Genomic DNA, 17,554 nt, shown 5'->3' with positions numbered 1-17,554 from the left:
GAACTCGCTGCCAACGGACTATGTAGATGCAAGAAATGTGCATGGGTTCAGTAGGAGACTGGATAGTTGGACAAGAGATCTGTTATGGGCTACTAAAGAGACAAATCATGTCAAGTTCAGGAATACTATGAGCTGGAAATAGTTGGAGGCTAGGATAAGATCATGGGACAGGTCAGGTATACTAGTGGTGCTGTACCAGCTCCCTAGGCAGCTGCTTATAGCCACGCTTGGAGATAGGGGGACCACTAACCTGAAATACTGCAGCTATTCCCATATTCTTGTGTTCAATGGTGGCAATATACAGAGTGTCTGCTCTTTGGTGCTGAGGGCATGTTTGAATTGCTAAGGAGTCTTGGAATGCATGTATACCCTCCGCCATCTCGCTTTAAATCATGCCTGTGTTAATTTGGTATACTTGATACAGAACCAAAAACCACGGGGATATAAGGGAGACTTTTGCTGTTGCACGCTTCCTTAGAAAATGTTCAATCAATAATGTGTGAAAGAGAATCTAGACCTAACTCTAGTCCATTTTAAAAATGAGAGATGGTAAGGACTTACCAGCTCTTTCTGTACCACTGTGGGATGAGACAGGGCTGAGCTGGTTGTTTGGTTGGATCCTTCCAAATTCAAGTCAGACTCCTAAGTTCTTCCACATCTGAAAATGACTCAGAACAGCTTCATATCCCATCATGTCAAATAGCCCTTCTGAGGGTTGTCTTTGAACTGTTTATAGCCTGCTTGTCATGCATTGATTGACCTAAACAACTTGAGTAATTTCCCCTGCCCTATTCTTACAGGGTTGGTTAAATGGAATGCAGGTTTTTTTCTTCCGTAAAAAATAAACCCAGATACAACTTTTTTCAGTGATGGGTAAAAGGAAAAGGAGAATTAGGGCACTAGTTACCCTTTAAGTTATATGAAGGCGTTACTGCATTGCTTTTGCTTGCGTAATTGTTATAGTTATTGACAATGTAATGCAGCTGAAAATGGCAATGAATACTTGCAAAAGAAAAAAAGAAAAAATCAGCTAGGTGATGAATATTTGTGTCCCCATTACTTTTTCCTTTTTGCTTTTTTTTATATAAGATGCCATACCATGACAAAAGTACTTGTCCTTATCAGTCATTGTGTTACTGGCCACATCTGACAAATGAGACATCATGCATCTTGTACACTTTCACTCAACAAGACTGATATATTTCTCATAACACTCTGCAGTGAGTGTTCTTGCTTAAAGTCATCAAAGTCAATCCTTGCTGTACTAACTCACTTCTTTCTGTTGGAGAATATGGAAAAGAAAGGTAGGGAACATCATGACCCCATCAGCTTTCTAGTTTCATTCTGAGGAAGCAGAATACCCTCCTAGAAAGACCTCAAGTCTACACACTTCTGTGATGACTCTTAAATAACGTAATTAGAAGATGAAATTAAATGCCTCATGAGTCACGGTGTGTTGGCAATTAATTGGATAGGCTCTTCCAGTTTCTCTCCAGTACCTCTCAGCTTGAATGGTCATCCTTTTTTTGCTGGGTAGTGATTTTTCTCCAGAACTGGGAAGTTATGATGAATTCAATCCGTGCCTTCTTCAAATCCACTTTTCTTTGCAATTAGGTATCAGCTTTGATGGGAAGCTGTTCTTTGCTCAAAATTATAAGTTGATCTTTGAATGTTAGTTAGTGTGCGTACAGGACTATAGGTGTTTCTGTTATACTCTCATGTTGATTTACCTTCTTAGAACCATAATGAGATGAACATATAGCTGTTAATTTTTTTTAAAAAGTGTCAAAAACTTGATTGTAAGTGTAATATTTAGTTAAAGATAATGAAAACATGATTGGAAAAAGCCTTACAACTTTGGAACAATTGAAAAGTGCACTTGAAAGCTAATTGAGGGGAGAATGTTTTTTGCTTTCATCCTTCTAAGATCAAAGTTGACATCTGATGCAGAGAAAGAATCTGTCATGATGTTTGGGAGAAACCTCCGGCAGTTGCTTCTGACCAGCCCCGTGAGGGGCCGTACATTGATGGGAGTAGATCCTGGCTACAAACATGGCTGCAAGTTGGCAATTATTTCACCAACCAGTAAGTTTCAATTCCAAATATTTTTGAAAGGACTGATAAAAAATATATTCATTTAGAGGAAAGGATAGGTTCAAATCCTACTTTTTTATCAATTTGATTTTTTTTTTTTAAAGCTTTTAGTGTTTTCCCTGCACCCTGTCATGCGAATTCCTTTGTTCAGGCTTAAGGTTAATTTTCTGGCATCTGGATTCCAGTGTCTCCTTTGGTGTTATTACTCCTCTCTAAAATAGAATTTAAAATCCCCTCTGCCTTCTTGAATACAGGTTCAAATAATTGTGCCTCTCAGTAGTCAGCAAGGAGAGAACACCTGGCACTTTTATTGTTTAACAAAGAATTTGAATTTAAATACTTTCTATAACTTTGCTTCTTTCATGGGTAATATCTTGGACATCTGGACACTTTATCAGCCTTTTTGTTTAGTAGTATGTGTGTTAATGTGAGAAGTCAGAAACATTGTTTTTGCAGAACTTCTTAGTTCAGTTTTTAGACAGATATAGAACAGAGCCTTTCCATTTCATTTCATCCTACTATGATCTGGGGGTACGTACCTCTTTAGGCCCATGTGAAAATGGCTTGTTTTCCTTTTATTTCATTGCTACTTTTTGCCTGAGAATACATCTACCCAGGGTGGGTATAAGGAAAGATGTGTTATTGACACGTGTTAAAATGGCAATAAAAGTTGTTAGCTTGCACTGCATCATAAGCTATTACTGCCAGTTAATACAATTATTTCCAAATGTGATAGATAGGATGATGGCAAGAGCTGGCGTTGGAGTTCTAGAGCTCCTGGACTGTAAGTCCTGAGACTGCATTCCTAATTCTCTTGCATCTACTGGATCTGTAAAATGTACTAGACTAGAGCAATAAATTTTTTGCAGTGAATTGCTGTTTTTCTCTTTGATAATATAATACACTTTATTTGCCTAATATGACTAGATGTTTGTTATTTGTTACGTGTATATGTCCCCAGGGAACTAGAAAATGTATCAACTCGTTTTGCTTTGGCAGCCAAAGCATTTTTGTCTTCTGCCCACCATACATTTCTTCTAATTGGATACAAAAATAAAAGGGAAAGATGGCTTATTAAGAAGCTTTCCTGGTGAATCATCAAATTAACTTCAGTAGTTCTGCAGGATATAGCTTTTGGATCTTTGTGTTTTTTATCAAATGGCTTTGCTTTTCATAATTCTAGGTCAGATACTGCATACTGATGTTGTTTACTTGCATTCTGGTCAAGGATTTCGTGAAGCTGAGAAGATAAAGAGGCTTCTGCTACAGTACAAGTATGATAAAGAAACTTCCATTTATTATTCTTTCTTACCTAACATAATGAAAATCTTCACTATATAAATACTTGCTTTTGGGTGGAATAATAACTCTAGTAATTTAACTTGAATTATTCTTTTTTATGTCGTTCAGAGCTTATTTTTCTTTTGGTCTATGTTCATGCTTTTACACTGTGTATATGTTAGAAGCATGTGAAATCAAGCCGTGGCTATGACTAAGGCTGCATGTTACGAATGTATCTCCATAAAGCTCTGTCAATCCATTTACTTTTAGGAATAGAAATTAACATTCAGCTAAGGAATAAGTTTAGCCTCACTCTTCCTGCACCCCCCCCCCGCCCCCCCAGCCCCCATATCAGTCATCGATCTTTCGCTGTTGCAAAAGACACATTTAGATTTTGGAAGAGTTTTATTAAGTAAAGGAAATACTGCTCAGATATACAGCTGGACTTGCAAATAGGGGCAGAATGACTGCAAGGTTCATGTACCCAACTGTTTTGGGATGCCCCGTGGGCAGGCATCTGGTCCACTGAGTCAGCTGCTGAACTGCCACAGCGTACAGTCCAGTTTTTTCTTTAAGTGTTCGATTGGCTTTAAACAAGGTGATTTGATGGCTATGGTTGGGGCAGTCAGAGGCAACGACCTTCCAAGCTGTCGCAGACGATGATGTTCCCATTAAGGAATTAAGATTCTGATTGCTTGGGCTTCTGTCCTTTTTAATGACATATAACAGATGAGGGAAGTATGAGATGAAAGCGTTTGAGGACTGTAAGTAACATTACATTTTTCTTATGAATATGAAGCATCATTTTTTGGTTTTTCTGCAGATATTACCACTGTTCAATTCCATTACAAATGAGTGAAAATTTTGCCTCCTCTCTTGAACTGTCACATGGAAAATCTATTAAACACTACGGGATATCACTAGGAATAAGTTCTCATTAAATCTGGGCCTTGTGTTATATAAAATAAGATGTATTGGTCATTGTTGTTTATTGAATGCTATGTATGAAAAAGTCTAAAAGAATAATTAAGTGTAATTGTTCATCTTTTTACCCCTTGCAAAGCTGTAGCACTGTCGTGATTGGCAATGGCACAGCCTGCAGAGAAACAGAAGCTTACTTTGCTGACTTAATTATGAAGAAATATTTTGCACCACTGGATGTTGTTTATTGGTAAGATTGCTTTGCTTGCTGTGATGCTTATCTGTTCAGCGCATTTTAACTTACCAGGTAGTTTTAAATATAATTTTTTTGAAGTGTTTCTTTTTATTGTCTTGTCTGTCGTCTTTTGAGTCAAGCTTGACCCATCCATTTAGCTGTAGCTCTTCGGAGCATGAAAGTAGTTTTCCCGAGTCAGTAAGACAGACTCAACTGAAGCATTTTATTTTCTCTTCCTGAGGCTCACTCTGTTGCTATTATCATTGTAACAAGTATGCGAGAATAGCAGCTCAAACAGCCGAGGACCCGTGTTTGGCATTGTGTGTCTATTTCTTGATAAATGAGGTTTAAATGCAAATGATAAAGCTTGTGTTTTTGGACTACGTCATGGAATGCTTGCTAATCCTATGAGTATTAAATGATCTGGAAATAAATACTTCGTTAATACCTAGCAGAAAGTAGTGAAGGTATTTATCCTCTTTAAACTTCACATTTTATCCATTAGTGTGTTGAATTCAAACTAAAGTATTCTGCTGTCGATTTGGATGGAAATCATACTATATTGCTTTCTTTTCTCCCCTGTAGAGCTGTTCTGGTTTTTTTTAATTCACACCATTATTTTTTAAAACATTTTTGGTGATTTACCTTGGATTATCTTTTGTGCTGAAGTTTAACAGCAATATTTACTTTTCACTGTCTTAACATATTGAACTAAGTTACCTACATTTTTGGAAGAGCTATGACCTTTCTCTGTTCAAACTACTGTACGCTTTTAGTGGAGCCTTTTCTCCATAAATTAGGAAGTCATCCTACAGAAATGTTCAACAAATGTGTTATTCCTACTAATTTATGCTGTCATTTAATTGTACTTGTTCTCTGTTCCTAAGATTCCAAAGTAAATTTGCAGCAAGATCTGATACTTAAATCTCGTTTTTATTTCAGGAGGCATAGTAGGGCTTTTCTGATTTTATTTTATTTATTTTTTTAATAATTGTTTCAAAGGAAGGAGGCTGTTGAAGCTTCTGGAAAATTAGACATCCCCTTTCCTGATCCACCTCGAAAACAGTGGATTTTTAATAACTGTAAAGAGTGGAAAACACTTCATACTGTGTGTTTTTTGGCAAATGTTTAATTTCACTGTTGTTCACTTCGTATAGTTTAAAAATCCATTACATAAGCGCTTTTTCTGAAAGGGTAATAATGATTTATTTATTGATTAATCATATGCTACAAAATATAAATAACTATTTAGTTTACACAGAAAAATGTATTTATATAATACTGTGGCAGATGATTTTCTCACTGTGTTTTCCTCTTTTGCTTTAATATTTTTTCCCTGTTTATAGTTGAAGATTACAGAATTTGCAAAATAATTATGAGTATTGATTTTATATTTTTTTTTCTTGGAACTGATAAAGGTCTTGTGAAGTATGAATTAGTATAAATGCTCTAAGGCAGAAGTAAGGTTATCAAGTTGGTTGCTTTTTCTAGTGACAGATAATCTTATAACCTTTCACTTTTTCTGAAACTTGTGATATTTATAGGAAAAATATATAAATGCAGTTTTTTAACCCGCAGGATTATTTCCTGTAAGTGAAAATTAGCATAATCAAAACCATTTTTGCTTTCAGTGTATATTTATATTGTTAATGGATTTTTGTGCTGTGTTCATGCATGGTGAAGAGCTAGTCCCTACTTCAGAATTCGTATGCAGAACACCGAGTTGCTGCATATTAAAATAAAAATCGGAAGAGTGTAAATTTTTTTGTCCTGCATGCTATAGGTGACATATTTGATGCTGTCGACGTTTGTAGACTGCTGTTTGTGCGTGCATTTGTATACATGGGTTTACAAATAAGCTGGACTTGCAGTCCTTGTGTCTCTCTTCACATTTTGACAGCCTTGGCTGAGTTTCTTTGTTGAAGATCAGGGTTCCCATGTTGCCTGTTCTGCTGAACCAAACTAGTTTTATGTGCTTCTCACTGCATTATCCAGTGCTGGGGTTTCCCAGCCATGCCACTGAATCCTGCAAGATAGCTACTGTCTTTGCTTTCGAGCTCCAGAAAACCTTTTCCTTAATCTCCTTGGTACTTCTTAGTAACAGAAGGGAATGATGAGTCCAGACGTCCACTCCCCCGCTTCTGATAATGTGAAATGCCTGGAATTTATATCAGTCTGAGGTACATATGTGGTACTTGCTAAATGAGGAGCAATTAGTACAGAATTATCATTTGAGCAATAGGGGACAGTAGACATACATTGTGAGAACTGCAGCACCTCTTGAGGGGAACTATGAAAGATGACTTGGAAGAATGCACTCTGCTTATTCTCTTTTTTTTTTTTTCTTTTTTTTTAAATAGAAAAAGTCCTGCAGAACAGGCGCTCTCAAATCACAAAAAACCTTTTCTGTTTCCGTGTACAAAGTCTTCCCTTGATTATGTTGTTTTCTCATGATAGGGGAAAATGAGGGCTTTGTTTATACGTAGGCTGAATACAGATCTCTAAGCAGTTCTGTGGAAATCCATGGTATGCTTTTGGATTGAGTGATCTTTATAAATTGTTTTTCAATTAAAATCTCATAAGAAACGATTTAAGTAATTTTGGAACAATTAATTTTTAAGGATCTGCTTCAGCAGGTTGCAGTTGTACCCAAAAAATGGCTTTACAAATAAATTTGTTTGAACTGTAAAAAACAAAACAAACAAAAAAAACCAGAACAAAACAACACCCCTCCAGTAGCTAAACTGTAACAGAATGAGGCAGTTGCATCTAACACGATACCATTTCCCAAGCATTCAGCTTCTTGCAATGGTACGCTGAGCTGCACGGAGGTGGAAATCCTTGCCCAGCAAAACAAAACTCAGTTCATTGCTGTGTGCAAGTTTCAGAGAATTGCCAATTGTATTTGCGTTTACAGTCTTTTTCCTTAAAGGAGTCCAAATGTAAAGTGGCTTGGCAGATGAGGCTGGATTGTTTTATAGTGCTTTAAAACCAAAATCCCAATCAACTTCTAAAGCTGTCATTCAGAAAGGTGGCTGATAGAGAGGAACTACAGACTTCATCTTCCTTGGCAAATAAAACTTGTAATGTGATACTATTTAAGTTTTTTTTTTGTTAGAAGTGGAGAATAGGATCAGAAATGATTATTAAAAAAAAAACCCCAAACCTGTTCTTACTTTTATGTCCAGCTCATCATATGGAACTTGGATCATGCATTTCCAGGGAAATGAGATAATAATAGAGTCTGTAATTTTAGAAAGAAAGGTGTGTGCAGTTGATGCATGCACAAATAATCTGGACAGGTATGCACTCTAATGAGGGTTTAAGATAATAACCAGCTGAACCCTTAATTGATTGCACGTATGTGCAGTACATGCTGAAATAGTCTCTCTATGACTAAAGTCCTGTATGATAATTTCAGAATGGTGCATGAAGTTATTTTTTGGCTTCATGATCTGCCTCTAGCGAGCTTAACTATAGACTTAAATGAGAATGCTGTTTCACTTTTTTTTAAAGTTGTGTAGCAAGAATCAAATTAACTGAATCTCACTTTAAAGTATTTAAGCTGTATTGGTATCAGATCAGAGTATTCCAAAATAACTTTCTTCGTTTCAGTTTCTTTATTTCAGTTTCTCTCAAAAACATTACAGTATTTTTTTGATGACTGTTTTGTTTTTCTTAGTGCTAATAAATACATGAAAAAGAAGCAATTAAAATAACAAATCCTCAGCAATGGCAAGTACAAACTTTGTATAGTTTTACTGAAGATTTCCAAAGAGAAGAGAAATCAGTGAACACAGTAGTAGGAAATGAGGCATATGGCATGATTTTTTTTGTGTGGCTTTAAAACCTGTCTGGACTCAGTTTGACAGTTTTTGATTTAAAGCAAATATTTTTCACTATTTTTGTATCCAACATGCTTTCAGATACCTACATCCAACCTAAATAACTGCAGGACTGACTGACTTTTTTTTTTTTTTTTACTGTAGTTTCCCTTTTAGAGCTATGTTTATTGACTTAGATTAGGACTGGACTAGAGCCCAGAGACAGTCATATCTAGTCTTCAGGTTTTTTGTTACAAATCAGTTTTTGTTACAAGGTTCAATAAATATTCTTGATTATTTATGTTAGTTCTATTGTGAGTTCTTGCCAAAGATACATTGTATTATAACCAAAACAGATGTTCTGTTTTAGACAAGTGTATTTGTTTTAACAGGACCAGAAATGTAAATTAAACAACAGTGTGTTCAGCATTAACATGGCAGATGATGAACTTTTAGGATTTCATTGGCCTTTTTGGATTAAATGAAAATCTTGAAAAAATATTTCAGGAATCTCATTCCATATATCGATCACTGCAACTGTTTTACTTTGATTGCTGTCGGTTGTAGGCATCTTGGAAATGAAAGCTGTCTGAATGGCAGGTGAGCTCTGCTAGAGCAGGACAACAGAAACAGCTCAATTATCATATTTGGAGAAATAAAATCACATTTTTTCTTTCAGCCTCAGTAGTTTCATTGTCACAATACAAACATTCATACCAGTCTGACTTCTCTTATGTGCTTCTTACGTTAATGCGTGCTCAGAATAAAGTATTTCAGCTCATATTTAAAGGAAAGTTTGATAAGTGTCATGAACTGTTACTTGTTTTCATTAAGCAGTAAAGAATGCAGCCAGTCAAGTGTATTTTTTTTTTTGTTATTGTTTTTTAGGTGGCTTGGTGTTTAATTTATGTTATACTTGGTTTTAAACTTGATACAAAATCCTTTTCTGCCGCTTTCAGCAAAATCTTTTCTTGCTCTTGAGGCTTTATAAGCAATGTAATTAATAATTTACTGCTGTTTAAGTTCAAACACTTCGGTACTGCAACAAATAGGGGAAAGTCTGTAATGTCTTGTAAAGTTCTCATTGGGTTTTCTTTAATGTTTAAATTGTCTGCTTTAGAATACTCAGAAATGTTCTGCTAAGGTAGAATAGGACTGTTTAATACCTTTTGAAGTTGGACCTTGGTGGCAAGAAACTGATTTGGAAATGTTTGTTCTACAGGATTTTAGGTCCGCTTGTATTTTATAGGTGTCTGCACATGCTTTAAATATCCTTTTCAATTTAAATGTGTGTTTCATGTTGTTGAATATCTACATTATACTCTCTCAGCTTTAACAAATGCCACTTTCAAGTTCCATTCCTCTACATTTCTAATGTTACACTAGCTTAATTCCCATTACTTTTCTGCTTCATAGCACTCGCAGTTTGAAAGGGACCTAACATTCGGGTTCACATTATGATAATTAGGTTTCAAAGCAGTGTGGGGGGATTAAGATGTCTGAAGTCTAGTTGCCGAATAAAGTTCAGAACTACTTGTAAAACTTGTTTGAGTGGTTAACAGAAGTGGTTTTATTTATTCAGTGCTCATGCAGCATTAATCCGTATTTCATCAGGTACCCACAGTGCTGTAACTCTAGATATGACCTTGGGACTTAATTTACCCCATCTCAGTTTTCCTTATTAATGTGCCATGAAAGAGGTACATGAAAGATAGCCAACATCAAAGCACCTTTTCAAATAAAGTGGTTGATATGAATCCTCTGGTATTTAACACTGTCTGTCAAATGTTTCAGCTGGTTTGCATCCTTTTACAAGCTATTGCTTGCTGCATTAATGCAGTTGTTTCAAGTCTGTTGAGAGTACAAAGGGAGGTAGGGATATGGGAAACTTTATTCCTATTTCTTTTTGATTATATTTTCTTTAAGCTGTTATTTTTGTCTGTTAAGCTATATAACTCTATTGATGACGCATTTATGTACGCGCACCTACACACCTTAGGTAATTAGATGTCTGATACAGAAGGTAGAAAGTAATTTGGAAAGTTTTGGCAAAAGGAATACATATTCAGCGGAAACAATGCACGCATCTGAAATATGCACTGAAGAACCTTTGTTCTGCTTTCATCTTTTTCAAGCTCTAGTGGAGTCATGAGAAGTCCTAAACAATGAAGATATAATTTGAGGAACAAACAGGTTTAAAATGTGTCTGAAGAGGACGCAGTCAATGAAAACATTTTACATTATGTAGTAATTTCCAGCTAAACTGTCTTCTGTCCCTTACTTAAAAGTCACCTTCTGTTGTGATTATTTATTACACCTGAGTAAGAACTCATCATGATCATGAGTACTTCATATGAAAAATAATTTTGTGTATATTTATATTTACAGGAGACAGTTCTGTAAATTGGAACCTCACTCTGCATAGAGGCTTCTTCCTACTGCTAGTCTTGACTATTCGTAACTTTACATAGCAATTAGTCCGTTGTTCGGCACAACATGGACTGTAATAAGTGTCCATGTTTAAAATAGCATTTGATGTTTGTTCCTGGTGCATCCACAGACTGGTATCTATGTTGAGCTGAACCCATACTGTATTCAAAAGGGAAATTCAGATGTCATCTTAGATTTTGAAGCAGTTCCAGAAGATTCCCCTCTGCCTCAGCTCTGTTGTTTATTTTTAAAGTTTACTGTAGACAGCAGTACCATCTCTAGCCATGTTTTTCTGAGGGGAGAAAAAGGAATGGGTAAGCAGTGAAGATGCAGTGGGACAGGTGAAATAGGAGATGATAATTTCTGGCTTGTGTAGCATGAATTTGAAAGTTTTTAAAACAAACTTTATAAGCGATACACTTCATATAATTATGGAATACCGTCTTTGAATTCTGTTTCAGAGAAATAAATTCACAGTTCTTAAGACGAGAACAAGGACTAATTGGAGTATGTCAATGTAGTTAAAGAGACTATGAATTCCTTTAAATTAAAAAAAAAAAAAGAGTAAGATATATGTGGAGTCTAGACTTTAGCAACGTGAAGGAAGGGAGTCAGGAAGTAAATGTAACTAGTGAAAGAAATCTAAAACTTGAGGAAAAACTCCATTTTTCCAGAACACTAGGACATGTCATTTGACTTGGTTCCAGGGCAATCTATGGGAAAACAGTCTTGTGGGAGAGAGGAAGGTTATTCACATCTTTTCTTTCAAAGAGAAAATCATAATAACAGTAATATGGAGTAGTGATTTTAGAAGTTATGTATTCTCAATGTGTAAATCTCTTTAGACCTTTAAAGGATACTAAACAAACAAACAAAACAACTTCTGTAATATTAGGCAAGATTTTAGGATGAAAAGCTATTAAGCACATGACAATGTGTTTAAGGGCACCTTTGCATACTCTTCAACTAGAAATGTACCGATCTCAGATACACTCTTGCAAATCAGATAATAAATATGAGACATTTATCACAATAATTCCGCCCCCTTAGTTTTTTAACAGAGAAGTAATTTGTTATATTTAGGATTGCAAAATGACTTCTCTATTTTCAATTTTATTTTGTTCCCCAGTGAGCAGTAATTTGTACACAGACTGTTTCCTTGTAGATATTTGTTATTTTCAGGTAAATAAAACACATCTTTTTAAGATAATCAGCTAGAAGACATCTGGTGTTGTACAACAGAAGTCAGGTGAAGAGGGAGAAGCATCCAAAAACATTTACGAACACAAAACGAACAAGTTGGAAAGGTAAAAGGTTATTGAGAGATGCCAGACGCAGGATATGCAATGAACAAGTGCTACCGTTTCTGCACAGAGTGTGCCCATCAGGTCCCCTGGGAGCAGTTTTGGAATGTATATATCGCATGAGGTACATTCATAGACCAAGACTGGGTGTTCCATTCCTAAAGGTCACTTAAAACAAAATCCCATTTTTACCAAATACGTGTAGCAATGATTTTAATGTTCAGCATACAGCTACTAAAACTAGCCTGTGAGCAGAGGATTTTATTTTTGGGGTGTGTTTGACTCAGTAGTAGAAGTCTCTAAAACACTATTTTCATCATTTAACATTGTGTGCTGGTCAGTGTTTCCGATACAGTCTCCTTCCTTAAGACTTTCTATGATGGCAGTGAAAATCACTCTGGCCTAAAGTCTCTTGTTCAAGGCTACTTCTTGAGCTCAGATACGAAGAAGGGTTTAATAGATTTAAAGAAAAATGGATGACTAGGTCTTCAATTTACTACATTGCTACAATGAAACAAAACTAGTTCATTTGAGTGTCTGATATTTGTGAGGGAGTGGGGTACCTAACAGGCTAGAAATAAGCTTTTTATTTCAGACTGAAATTATTGAGGTTATTGTTTAATGTAGTTACAACTTTTGAAGTTTTTCTGTGCCATTTCATCAACACTATACGATTCTTATTGGTTTAATTTCAAAGAAAGATTTCCAGGAAGATCTTATTTAGCAGAATGAACATAACATAAGGCAATATTATAACATGCCCACTTCTCCCAGAATGAGCATTCTTATTTGGTCTGACATCCTCCTTTCTCTGAAGGATCACCAAAGCATCCTTCCTTGTGATGGCTGTTGCGTTACTTGCGTGATGTTTGGAGTATCAGTAGAGATATTGAAGGATGAAATTTTCAAGTCGTTGTCTATGTCTAAGAGGTTGCGTGCAGGTCTCTGTGCTGTTTGTGCCATCTTGTACTTCTTGGCAGGAGAAAGGGAGGAGGTGTCTGAGTGGTGGCCAAGGTCTAGGGATGGCTCAAGGAATGGCAGAAGCATGAGGAGCTGGGTAGCTGGTTGATGAAGTGGTGCATAAAGAACAAGGGTATATAGCCTGGAAATAAGGGGCGGGGCACTTTGAAGGTACTTTCCTCTAGACAGAGGCACTGAGGTACATAAAGTCTACAGGAATTTTGTACAGCTTTAAGCTCATCTGAGCTGTGTGTTCCTTGCCTTTTCAATGCAGCAAGTTATGTCAAGAGAACAGTTCCCTTTCCTCTTCTGTTCCCTCCCCTAGTCGTCTGTGAGTGTGCATGGTTGGTGTGCAGTCCAAGCTTAAAACTGAGGTTTGGACTTCAGCTAAAAAATGTGACCTAATGACATATTATTGCTTCTCACAGCGAGCATTGGAGACAGACTCTCAACAACTGCATCTGAGTCTTTTCCCAATACTACATTTATTTTTTTTTATTTTTTTTTAGATGAAGTGAGCTGAAGTACACTTGTTCCATGTAACTCCAGAGTATGTTTTAAAGTGCTGTCTATTCAACGTAAGGCTTAGAAGGTTAGGTTTTGGTCAGTTACTATGAGACACCACATGAGGAAAAGGAGTCATGCTCCTTATACAGCTAGGATTGTGAAGATTTAATGATGTGAGCCTTAAATGTTCCAAATTTGATATTGATAGTGCTCTCAAACAAACCAGGAAAGCTTAGGCTTTTACGTAAGCTGCTGTAGCACTGTTTTAAGAGCTTTCAAAATTAAAATGTATGGCTCAGTGTCTCTGTAGTTTCAGTTGGCTTTTTTTTTTCTTTAAATCAATGACATGTGCAATCACCTCCATTTCTCTTGTATTGGAAACGGAACATAATCAGATTTGGATGTAACCTGTTCAAACAGAAGCTGAGAGAGGTTAGATAATGACTAAACTGAATGATGGTGGATTTTGAAAGTATTTTTTTATCTGCGGACCACTGAAAATTCACTGGTGGCAGTGTAGAACTCACTCCAGAGACCATAATCCCTACTGACAGTGGGATGGTTTCTTCGGTGTCCTCTGTGAACCCCTTGGAAGAAGCTTGTGAACCACAGGTTGAAGACCACTGGGTTTGGACTTGAAAATAATAAACACTAGAAAGACACAGAAATTTCATTTTTAAAAAGAGTGAAATTGCACATAGGAAATCCTCCCTCTCATTTGTATTGGCAGAACGTTGATTAAGGAAACTGGCAGTGAGCTTTTTGTTATCCATGTCTGTGCATTTTACACTGGTAGCCTTTATCCATTGCTTGAGATGAAATAGCATGGCTCCACGCTAGTATGGTATCGCCACGCTAACAAAATCTTTGATCCTGAGAAGTGAATGTAAACTTAAACCATTAAAACATTAATTTATGATTTGTGTCATTAATGCCTTTCTAAAGTAAGTGATGCTTGTGGTATTTGGGATATTACTGTATTATTCTCTTTATACGTAAGAGATACCAGAAACATACGTTTGCATCTTTTAAGTGACTTTGTCATGGAATAGCTGTGGCAATGGGTACATTTTCACTAGTAAAGATTGGGAAAATTCATTTAGGTTCCTCACTACATAAAAAAGGAATTACTTGTGGAATCCTGTCAGGAGTTAATTTAAGTGGAAGCATCCAAATATAGAGTGTGATTAATACTGAGAGCATCCAGATTGAAATTATATAAATACAAGATGTATCCTCTGATTTGTGAGGTGCGGAGTGTTATTGCACAGTCTGACCTGGTTGTGTATTTGAATAGTGTTTTGTCTTCAAGTAGGCATTCTCTAGGAACCTAATGGAGTAGTAAGCATTTTTCCATTTGTATGAGATTGCCAGTAATATGTTTTTACTTACGTTGAGATTCTGCCAAACTTCATACCTATTCATTTGTGAAACCACATTTGGTGTTCTGCATTTCAGCTCTTACTAGGCTTCCTTTATTGTTGTGAGATGTAATATACAGATTTATTTATTTATTTGAACTTAACTGTGCATTGTGGCTTGTATCAGGAATAGTGTGGCCAGCAGGAGTAGGGAAGTGATCGTGCCTCTGTACTCGGCACTGGTGAGGCCTCACCTCGAGTACTGTGTCCAGTTCTGGGCCCCTCTGTACAAGGGGGACATTGAAGTGCTGGAGTGTGTCCAGAGGAGAGCTACCAGGCTGGTGAGGGGTCTGGAGACCAGGTCATATGAGGAGAGGCTGAGGGAACTGGGCATGTTTAGTTTGGAGAAGAGGAGGCTGAGGGGAGACCTCATTGCCCTCTACAACTACCTGAAAGGAGGTTGGAGAGAGGTGGGTGTTGGCCTCTTCTCCCAAGTGAATAATGACAGGACCAGAGGAAATGGTCTGAAGTTGCAGCAGGGGAGGTTTAGGTTAGATATTAGGAAGAATTACTTTACTGAAAGAGTGGTCAGGCACTGGAATAGCCTGCCCAGGGAGGTGGTTGAGTCACCATCCCTAGAGGTGTTTAAGAAACGTCTAGATGTGGCACTTCAGGGCATGCCCTAGTGACAGAGATTGTAGGTTGTTTGGTTGGACTCGACCTCAAAGGTCCTTTCCAACCATGAAGATTCTATGATTATCATTGATGCCGATAGCATCAATAGTGGTTAGATTACATTAGGCTGTCTAACACTCTACACTAGATACCTTAATTTCACTGGCTTTTAACTGTCAGGGAGTTACCTTTGAGATGAGATTCTTCATCCTAGATCGATCTCTATTAGAGAGTATACATGTGTGGCTTGCATGTATTTCTAAATGATAATTAGAAATGTTTAAGAAAATAAAGGACTGAGCATATGCACACATGCTGTCATTAGTGGGCGAAAAGTTTCTTTATTCTTTGAAGTATCAATACTGTTGAGATCTGGTGAAAAGGCAAGTTTGTGGGCAGATACAAAAGTTTGGATAGAAGTCTCCCTCTGAAAATACGTTCAGGTTTGTTTTGAGTAGTAAGCCTCAGGAAATTGCCTCTTGTACAGCTGCTAACAAATTCCCCCGGTACCAGGACGGCAACTATTATGAACCTTGATTTTTATTTTTTTTTTTTTTAAAAGACAAATTGGCTTGGATTTTAGGGAGATTTGAAAATTAAATGTTAATGACTTCTAGGTGTCTGATAGCCTGAAATGAGGAATAGAAATGACAATATTGTGTAAGCGCAGAGGGAAAGAGCCCTTGCTTTACTGACAGATATGATGTATTTGCTTTTCAGTCCTAGAGGATTCTCAGGCTATCGGCTCTGAGAGGCTGTTGGCAGTGTAGGAGTGAGTGCTACCCATGTTCCACCTTCCACTGCAGTTATTTTGTGTGATTTTGAAACTAGGGGCTATGCTTGCCTCGACTCATTTAATTTTTCTTATCACAAAAGTGTATGGCAGTCTTAAAACCTTCGTGAATGCCATTGAAAGAAGCCACAGCAACAGGAGATGCTTCAGCATACTTCTGATGTTTTCAGGGCATGAGAGGCAGAGAATATAGACGTGCTGTGTGTCTCAAAGGGCCTTTGAGTAGGTTATTTCAGCTTGAAAAGGGATTAGATTTAGATGGCTGCAGTGTCAAACGGTTGCGACTGAAGGTGCCTATTGAGGGTAATTCCTTTCTATAGCTGGATCCCAGCAGTTTTGTCAATGATGAGTAAGTGGAAGGAAGGAGAAATGATCCATTTGTTGTGGTAGGTGATACAGAGGCGAGAAAGAATATGTATGAAAGGAGACATTAAAAAAGCACAAGCTACGTGAAGCACCTTCTTCAGGCTCTTCTAGCAGCAACAGCTGGGAACAACGGGCAAGCAGAGGGGGAGAGGACAGAGAGGAGAGATTGGTGCTGGTTTTCCTGTTCCTTTTCAATTTTGGGAGACTTGTGTTGCTTTGGTGGCTTTACGTACGGTTGTAAATGTAATGACGTCCATCTAGCAGTTCTGCACATTAGTTATTTTCCTTTCCTTTAAACACCCAGTGCTCCTGCAAGCAAATTTGTTGCTGACATAGAAATAACATTTTCACTTTAATCCTGTTTGCAACTGTAAGCAATATCACAGTTTCTAATTGTATCAGATTATTTTATGTAACAGCAAGTACTATTCAAACATCTCGGTTGTCTGTGGAGCTTTCTAAATAAAAAACCTGGAGGTGGGGGGGAAGATGTCCATCTATATGCAGTTAGAGCTATTGCTAATATTAAATTCGCTTTTCACATAAAACTCATCTCTCAAACCTAATTAATTTTTATATTTTGTTAAACATCTTTGGCAGCCAAGGCAACATGCCTACTGCCTGTTCAGTTCTTTTATTGGGTTGAACTAGACCTAACATTTGGATAAAATATATTTTGACATTTGAATTTGGCTTAAATGTTTCAGGGAAACAGTTTAGACATGCATCTTCCATGGGTGATTCTCTTGTCAGCCTTATGACGTTGTACTGTAAATATACTTTGGAAGTGGGCTTTCAGTAAA

At 37.0% G+C, this 17,554-nt stretch overlaps 1 protein-coding gene across 5 annotated transcripts in view; it reads left to right on the top strand.

Moving 5' to 3' along the window:
• The window catches only part of SRBD1 (S1 RNA binding domain 1), a 132,741-nt gene that overhangs the window by 31,812 nt on the left and 83,375 nt on the right, over window positions 1–17,554 (top strand). For all 5 annotated transcript variants that reach the window (XM_063328628.1, XM_063328629.1, XM_063328630.1 and 2 more), the window contains 3 exons: window positions 1,928–2,085; window positions 3,278–3,368; window positions 4,439–4,546. In XM_063328628.1, the coding sequence (XP_063184698.1) occupies window positions 1,928–2,085; window positions 3,278–3,368; window positions 4,439–4,546 (357 nt within the window). The remainder of the gene's footprint in view (window positions 1–1,927; window positions 2,086–3,277; window positions 3,369–4,438; window positions 4,547–17,554) is intronic.

The sequence above is a fragment of the Chroicocephalus ridibundus genome, chromosome 3 (genome assembly GCF_963924245.1).
Source record: "Chroicocephalus ridibundus chromosome 3, bChrRid1.1, whole genome shotgun sequence".
Taxonomy (NCBI): Eukaryota; Metazoa; Chordata; class Aves; order Charadriiformes; family Laridae; genus Chroicocephalus; species Chroicocephalus ridibundus.
The sequence above is the reverse complement of the archived record's forward strand: the minus strand, read 5'-3'. Positions and strand labels throughout refer to the sequence as shown.